We start from the raw sequence: 8,401 nt of genomic DNA, 5'->3' as shown, positions 1-8,401 counted from the left end.
CTGGTTCACATATCTTTTATTAAGTTGTTACAACACATGATCCAACAACAGTCAGAGATAAGTCCATTTCACATCAGTCCTGTCTGGAGGAACCAAATCAGGAGTCCAGAGATGACGCCGAAAACGAGTCAAGTACAACCAGATGATCCAAGTGTGTGCCGGTGAACAAGGCCACTGATGTTCTTTCCAACACTAATATTGTTTGGTGAAAATCTTAGGCATAGTCCATCCTTCCGGTGCTTTTTTTAATCCAGCCCTCTTCCAGATTCTTGTAAGATCTTTCTCAAAGCGAGACTGTAAAGACAGAAGATCGAGGGTGTTAAGATAATAATTTCATCAATAAAAAGATGAAATAGTCATAATACAGCATAAAAATAACTCTTAAGAATCTGATTTGTTACCAAAGCCTTTCCACCTTACATTTATTGTGTGTGTGCTATATATAAAACCAATCCGGTTTTAAACAGACTTTCCCCACAGGTGTCATATGCATTTGATGTGGTGGAATTTGTAGTTTTGATAAAGTATTACACAGCTACATCTTCAACTGCGTATAAAGCAGGACATTTGCAGATGCCACTGACCAAATGCTGATGTTGATCAATAATAATACATTATGCATTACAAATAATAATAATAATAATAACAGTAACAAATAATGCAGTTTTAAAGCTAACCTTTAGTTGTTCCCTTCAGTTTTACATCAATGGTTGCTAAGCAGGACAGTTTGACAGTTTTTGATTGCTTCAAATTAGAACAAAGTAGTGTCAAGCACGATCAAGCTGCAGCCTTTACTATGGATGAGTAGGATTTGAATATTATCTATTTAGTTGCCCACCCTACATCCCAAGGCCAAGCCCAGGATGATTGTTAACGGTCATTCTTTTGTCAACCTAGGTGTACATGACACAGGCCCCATTATCGTCATTGACACATACAACATTGAAACGATAACTTTCAAATTTTGCCTGGTAAAATGAATTATTTCTGGGGGAAAAATCCTAACAGAAAGCCAGAAAGAATGTGTTATTTTTTGCCAAAGCAAGACAAACGTTACAATAAAGTGCGATTACAAAATGGTGGCTGGATACAAATATGAGTGGCTTTTAGAAATTTGAATAATTTCCAACACATATAATACACTGAGTATAAAGATATGGGTGAAACAAATCCTGGTGAGTAGCCAAAGCTAGGCCTATGTAATGAAAACACTACGCACTAAGCTTACCTGTTTCCTTTTCAATCTGCCCTCTTTCACTCGCCTCCTCAGGAACTTGGTGCGCTTCAGCAGCTTCTTGTACTTGTGCCTGTTCATCTTCCGCCGCCGGATCTCCAACACATTCTTGCAGCTGAGGGGAGTGTTGTTCTCCTCTCCCTCCAGCACAGGGTACATGGCAGGGGGCAGAACTACGGCCTCTACCACCGCGTCCCCTTCCTCCAGGGGCTGGGCCGCCTCTAGTACTGAAGGGAGGGAGTAGCGCAGCGAGAGCCAGCTCTCTAGCGGTGACACAGAGAGCTTACGAGGAATCAGGACCTCTTCCAGCTCTGGCTCTAAGGGTGTCCAGAGCTTAGGGGGGAGTTTGTTGTTTGCTGCCGAGTTGAAGTTTCTGTGTGTGAAGGCCAAAGACTGGCATCGTGCAGGCAAAGCACGCCCTAGAGAGCCACACAGTGCATGTGTCTGATGGTGAAGCGTCCCTGAGAGAGAGAGAGAGACATGCTTTGAGCAGAACAAGACGACACAAGCAACTGTTGTATCTTACAGGTGGGGTGAGAAACACTTGACAAAGGTAAGGAACAAACGGTCATACCACTGAGTGTAGATACCAGCCTTAAGCGTGCAGCCGCTTTGGAGAGTAACATGGTGACCTTTTCTTTTTAACACAACGTCATGGGTGGGTTCGTGATGTTCCCCTGCCCTGAAATAAAAACAAAACCGAATATATAATTCAAACATATTAATCAGTTGTAAACCCGTGAATGGACAGCAACAGAGGGCTTTAGCATGGGAGTGTGTCGTTACACGTCGCTAGTAATGATTTGAACCTGTAAGCCAAGTTACATGTCAACAACTCACAAGAGGGAAAGAGTACATTCTCAGAGGGGAATTAATTCCGTTTGCCGACTCCCGAGCTGAAGTTTCCATATAACATTTCAACAAGGACACAACCCATACACAGCTGTTTGAGACAGGCCATCGGCGTCTGTTCCACAATAGGATCAATATGATGGATTTTGCTGGTTAGTCTACATTTACGCTGAATACCAATCACCAAGAGTCTCAGGAATATTTGATTATCTTTTCTATCAAACAATTCAGTTGGGAAGCCATTACTTCTTACATAGGGAGCTTAGCTATCCTAAATATCTAACGTTAGCTATGGTAATTAGCCAACTAATTCTGATTTCTAATCGTGGTTGATCGATACATTGACTAATTAAACCTCTTTGTGGCACCACCATAGTAAATGGTAAACCTATCAAAACACGTATACTTTCTTTACAATGAAAAATATCTTCAATATTCTTACCTTACTAACCGGAGCTACCCAGTAGCTAGTGCACGGATAGCTATTGACTTCTACGTGACACCAAGGAACAGTGCTTCCTGTCCGTATAGTAAAACCTTCCCGCGACCAGTTTTCTCTGTGTTTAGTTGTTCCCCGTAGAGCACGCTACAATGGTACAGGCCTTGTCATGCTTTTTCTTGTGAAAATATGGAAACCCAGAACTGTGCTTATTTGGCAATGTGTGTTTCTTTAATACACAAATCAAAGCATTGGAGTTGGGTGTCTGTCGCACAGCATGCATACAGTGAGCCTTTCTTTGTGGGTGGTTATTCGGATGAGAGTAATGGTACATTTGCCACCGAACAGAATTTGAATTTCTTTATTACAATACATTACTATTGGTGGCGGCTTTTGACAGTAACGTTTGAATCAAACACATAATTATAGTTAGGATATTGAAACAATATGCTGGAAGAGACTGTATCTAGACCATGGAACTAATTGTTTATGATTTGATGGCCATATATTCAAAGAAAACACACACTTTAAGTAATTTCATCATATGCTTGCTTTTCTTTATTTTAATTGTTTGCAATATATACAAAAGCACTATTTACAGTTCAACATCTTACAGGAAAAAAAATCACAAATAACATCGGCAAATGAAGGGCAGCTTCATGTATTTTCTAGATATCCCGATCTTACCCTGTTTTACAATCAAGAATTTTGTGCTTTGTTAATCCACACATACAGGGCAAAGATCCATAAATAACAGACATGTTGATAAGCAGGAAGGGGCACAGACATATTAAACTAAAATGAACTTTGATTGTAACTGATGCTGAAAGTTATCATGTGATAATTCAGTAAAAATCATAATAATAATAATGACTGTTTTAACTATTATTTTTCTTAACCATCTCCTTTTTTTTACGAGAATGACATTACATTAACTGAAGACTTTAGAAGCAGAGGATAGCCTCTGGTTTACATAGTCACCCATGCCAGCATGCACGACCCTTGACCTGTGTTGACAGATAAAGTAAGGGGCAATGAGACATTATGCTCGAAGTTTAATTCCATGGCATTATCCAAACAAGAGACTAAATCAATAATCAAAGCATACAAAGCACAAAAGGCAGTTCAATATTAAAGCATTAGGGCAATCGATATTATTAGTCACAAACCGATACATTAATATGCTACATTCAAAGGTGTTTTAATTCTCTGGATTTTACTAGAGCTGTCATGATGTTTGAATGGTGAGACAGCTCAACATCACTTCTCAGCACTTTTTGTTTGTAATTTACAAACAAATCAAAAAAATCAAGACTTGATTCATTGTAAAATAAGCTTTGAGAGCATCTATCACATTGCACATGTTGCACATTATTAGTATTTTGGCAGTTGTGACATTATCACTTGTATGTAACATACCCAGGCATTTGTTGTATCAGTCTAACAATGGAGGAGTGCCTTTTAAGGTTTGGTTGGGAATAGGAAAAGCTTACAAGCACATATTGACACATTAGAAGTGCCTTCTTTTGCATGACAACAACTTTAGAAGCTTCACAGACCCGTAGAGACAAGAATACATTATAAAAGTAGCACTAGGTCTCAGAAAAACAGTTGAAACACAAATCTAATATAATCCTTGTATAGTTTGTCCAGTGAATGGCACATAGGATAGGGACGCCTTCTCCATGTGAAGGAGTGGATTGACACTACACAAGCCTTTGATGTTAAAACACTGGTGAGTCGCGGTGTGTGACCCGAAAGGAATGGTCAGATGGTTTCATGTTCTGTACAGAAAGAGAAAAAGCCACAACTACCTTTGGTTCATTCTGAGTATCACCAAGAGTCGCAGTACTTAAGGACTTTATCAGTGTGACAAGCCATGGCAAGACATCTCTAGGTTACCTCTGACATTTGCAGAGAACCAAACACTTTACATAGACTTCATCTTAAGTCAACTAGTCACTCCAGGTCTCTGCTAGCTTGGGGGAAAATTTGTGTGATATACAGTTGGTTCTTGACTTAGTTTTAAGGATTTATGTTAAGGCAACATCATCTCTTTTCTTTGAATGACGAATGACTCAGTAACACAAAGACAAAGGAATTTCCATTCAAACGAGATACTATTAGGATTTGGCATGTAGTGTAATGTACATTTTGAAAAGCATGATTTGCTGATATATACACTTAAATACAGCTTGTTAATATATGATTATTGTGATCTTACTGACCAAAACATTTCCAGTAGTCAATTTCAACAACCATGATCTAGTCTCCGCATATGATTAAAAAAAAACCCACATCATTGATAATGACAGCAGATATGTATTTAAGGAAAAGATTACTCTAGAAATAGAAGCCAGAATGCTGCCAAAGTAATTCTACTTAGTTTAACCTCATATTTCCTTCATGTCTTACTTGCAACAAAGTCAATTTTTTTCAGTGTCATCTTAACATGTCTTGTAAATTCAATGGCAAGCTGTCACTACCCTGTGCAACACACTGTATTAATTCACAATAGACAATAAATATTCAGCACGTTCACTGTGAGAGTGTCGATCCCAAAGACTGACTGCATGGACGGAAGAGCACTTCATAAGAACAGACCCGGAAATCCCAGGAAAAACAAACAAAGCAAAGAAAGGTATGACATGGAATGAACAGGCCACTGAAGGACAGGAAAAGCAAACAAACAAGCACAGTGCACATGAGGTCTCTCTCCCTTCTCCTGCTGGGGGGGGGGGGGGGGGGGGTTGTGCCGCTCAGCCTGCAGGGGGACTGAGGGCCAAGGGACAGGGTCACATGGTTGCAAGGTCACATGATCACAGTCCCAGGTGGCCGAGGGGGGCCATTCCGTCCTGGCCTTCTCACGCCGCTGGCCGGCTGGCATCCTCCTCCTCATCGTCGTCATTGGTAATGGCAAAGACCCGAGCGCACCTCGTCTCCTTGAGGGGGTGTTTCTTATGGGAATGCTGTGGGGGAAGGAGGGGGGGGGGGGGGGGGGGGTGATTGGCTCACAGTCAGTCACATGACACTTCAATGGGAAAATCTGCAGATGAGGTAGTGCTGTTTTTCACTTTAATATAAAAGGTTTGATAAAAGGTATAAAAGCACAAACTTGAAAGTTTTTTTAGTCCCTGCTTTGTATTAGAAAAACATAATATAAGTACAGCTATGGAAACAGTTAAAAGATACAAAATATCCAGAATGGTAAGCAATAATGCCTATATTATACCCTTTGAATGGGATCACAGTTATCTTTTGAGAAGCTTTGTCATGACAAAGGACTAAGTACTCCAAATACTTCTTATTCCTAGTGGTTTTTGAAATAGAAATAGAATAGAACCACACAAAGGGAACACGTGAGAACAGCAGTGACCAGTGTAAGATTATTTAGGGGACTGTAGAGTTTGATGCATTGTATAAGACATGATATAAAAGATATACTACTGGTCAAAAATATTATTGAGGCTACCAGAATTACAGAACAAGGTGCAACTTCTGCAGAAGCATGAGCATCAATTAAGCCACACTAACATCAAACTTATTAATTTTAAGGATAATTCGAATCCATGATCTTACATCTATAAGATCTGCAAAGTCAAAGTGAGACAGTTACAGTTATGAGGACCTCCCCTGACAGACAAGGGGCATGAGGGGAGGGGGGGGGGGGGGGGGGGTATCTGACCTGTGGATGGATATCCATGAAGAAATCGGGTGGGAGAGGCTAGCAGTTCTTCACAGGACACACAGATGCACAGAAATAACAAATTAAACACAGGTACCAGTGACCAACAGCCACAGACAGGCAGGGATACTTTCATACAGACAGTGGGTCAGAGGGTTGACGCTAACCCAACAGCAACACTAAGGTCAAATAAGGTCACATCACATCTCCACTTCTCAGAAAACAGCTAATTAAAGTGCTGGACTTTGGTGCCTAGAGACTTTACTCTAATGTAATATTTGTGGTGTCTGAACTGGATGATGTATGTGTTCAGACAGAAATTTGGGATATCTCCTATCCTAATATTATAATGATAACTCCTACCAATAGTGGATTGGTTTATGCTATTTTTGTGGTGACTTCATGGCGCATGGTGGTAAGGACTTAAAGGACACACCACGGCTGATGTAAAGCTGAACTGCCTGCATGCTCTCTGATTAAGGGGTAAATCAGAACTGAGAATGGCAGTTCAAAAACACACACAAACAAAAATGTACATAAACACAGGAACTATTTTGACAAGTGAAAAGGACACTGTCAAATCTGGGGCAGTCCATGCATACAAGTCTGTGTACAGTCAGGGGTTCCCATGAGATCTCACATTACTCCTCTCTGTGATTGGGATGTTGACTCATGGGATGGTTTCTCACCGAGGATGATGGCGATTTGGGGTTGTGTGGCCGGTCCAGTTTGATGCGGACCTCTGTCTTGGATGCATCTGGACCCTTCCCAGCTTCAGGCTTCCCACTTTCAGGCTGCTGATTCCTATTGGATGCTACAGGGGCAGAGCCAGAAACCCTAATCAGTCTCTCTGATGAACCAGTGTCTGGTGCCAGTTTCACTGTAATCATAGCACAGTAACACAATCATATGAGGGTTTAATAACTCAATGTTACGAAAAGAATATTGCGACAGCCTTTCAGAATTGCACAGAGAGGTAAGTCAGCGGATATAAGGGCATTCTAAAGGAGACTGATGGGAGTTTTTTAAGTTTGTGATGTGCGATTACACCAACTTCATCCTGCCATAGTCATCCAAATCTACCAAGCGATATAGTCTTATTGAGTAAGGACTATCGGTATGATATTTGGCAATGCAAGTTGGGCTGGTGTATATGACTCTTGTTTAAAACAATAGAAGGTCCAATTGTGCTGTGATGATCATATACTGTACTATGGGATCATAGGTAATAGCCTGGCCAGTGCTGTTTTACCAGGAGAGCTCCCTCTGCTGGCTGTACTGGTACTGCTCATGCTGTCCTCCAGCCACGTGCTGTATGTAAATGAGTCCCTCTTATGTGGTGTCCCAGCAGACGACAGGCTCTCCTGCAGAACACACACACACACACACAAACACACACACACATACACACACACACACACACACACACACACACATATCAGACACACACATACACAAACCACACACACACACACACACACACACACACACACACACACACACACACACCAAACACACACACAGATGCACAGACACACAAATGAGTGTCACTCATTTACTCTTTCAACATGTAAACATATGCAAACACATGCACATGTGGCAGAGACAGACAAAAGCCTCTCTCTCTTTAGTCTCTTTCTCTCTCTCTGAAAGACACACACACACACACACACACACACACAAATAACGACTTCCAAATGCAGACAAATGCCAAAGCGACAGGCATATTCCCATCACAGACTCTCCCTGTGTAAGGCTGATGTATTCTGTCAGGCGTCTCTGCTCACCATGCCCGTGTCGTAGTCCTCCGTGGCCTCCGTCTCGTTCTCCTCCACCACGCTGGCGAAGCTGCTGGCGTTGGACGAGGAGCGCGACAGGTCTTGGGCCTCAGGGATGGACGGCGCCCTGCAGCACAGAGCAGAACTGCACACCTGGGTTACTCCTGCACTCACTGCACTCTCATGTCACTCTCAACAGCTGCACTGCCCTAGCAAGCCCTAGCTGACACAATGTGATTGGGGACAACGGGATTAGGCTACCGCTAGTCCCCGCAACTCAAAGCTAACAGAACAATTATGATAGGAGGTTGTTCAGCTCTTTTGTCAACGTTGTAGACGCTGAAATATTATCAGAATTGTTTGTTTACAGAAATACCACGTCTTAAAAATGTTGCCCTGCAGTAAGAGAGGAT

At 41.6% G+C, this 8,401-nt stretch overlaps 2 protein-coding genes across 5 annotated transcripts in view; both read right to left on the bottom strand.

Annotated features, from left to right (window-relative positions):
* aurkaip1 (aurora kinase A interacting protein 1) lies at positions 1–2,594 on the bottom strand. Its single transcript, XM_080853343.1, has 4 exons — positions 2,529–2,594; positions 1,809–1,916; positions 1,229–1,695; positions 1–294 (listed from the first exon to the last, which is right to left on the bottom strand). Exons 2-4 carry the CDS (start codon positions 1,858–1,860, stop codon positions 193–195), a joined length of 621 nt encoding a protein of 206 aa, XP_080709469.1. The 5' UTR covers positions 1,861–1,916; positions 2,529–2,594; the 3' UTR covers positions 1–192.
* A 466-nt stretch (positions 2,595–3,060) lies between these two features.
* The window catches only part of rap1gapa (RAP1 GTPase activating protein a), a 91,969-nt gene continuing 86,628 nt past the window's right edge, over positions 3,061–8,401 (bottom strand). For 3 of the 4 annotated variants that reach the window (XM_080854131.1, XM_080854129.1, XM_080854130.1), the window contains 5 exons: positions 7,998–8,133; positions 7,463–7,574; positions 6,900–7,024; positions 6,211–6,258; positions 3,061–5,494 (listed from right to left, as the gene is read on the bottom strand). In XM_080854131.1, the coding sequence (XP_080710257.1) occupies positions 6,250–6,258; positions 6,900–7,024; positions 7,463–7,574; positions 7,998–8,133 (382 nt within the window). In that variant the 3' untranslated portion in view covers positions 3,061–5,494; positions 6,211–6,249. The remainder of the gene's footprint in view (positions 5,495–6,210; positions 6,259–6,899; positions 7,025–7,462; positions 7,575–7,997; positions 8,134–8,401) is intronic. The other variant, XM_080854132.1, reaches the window with a different exon arrangement.

Source organism: Sprattus sprattus, assembly GCF_963457725.1.
Source record: "Sprattus sprattus genome assembly, chromosome: 16".
NCBI lineage: Eukaryota > Metazoa > Chordata > Actinopteri > Clupeiformes > Clupeidae > Sprattus > Sprattus sprattus.
Note: the sequence above shows the minus strand (reverse complement) of the source record. Positions and strands in the feature narration are given on the sequence as shown.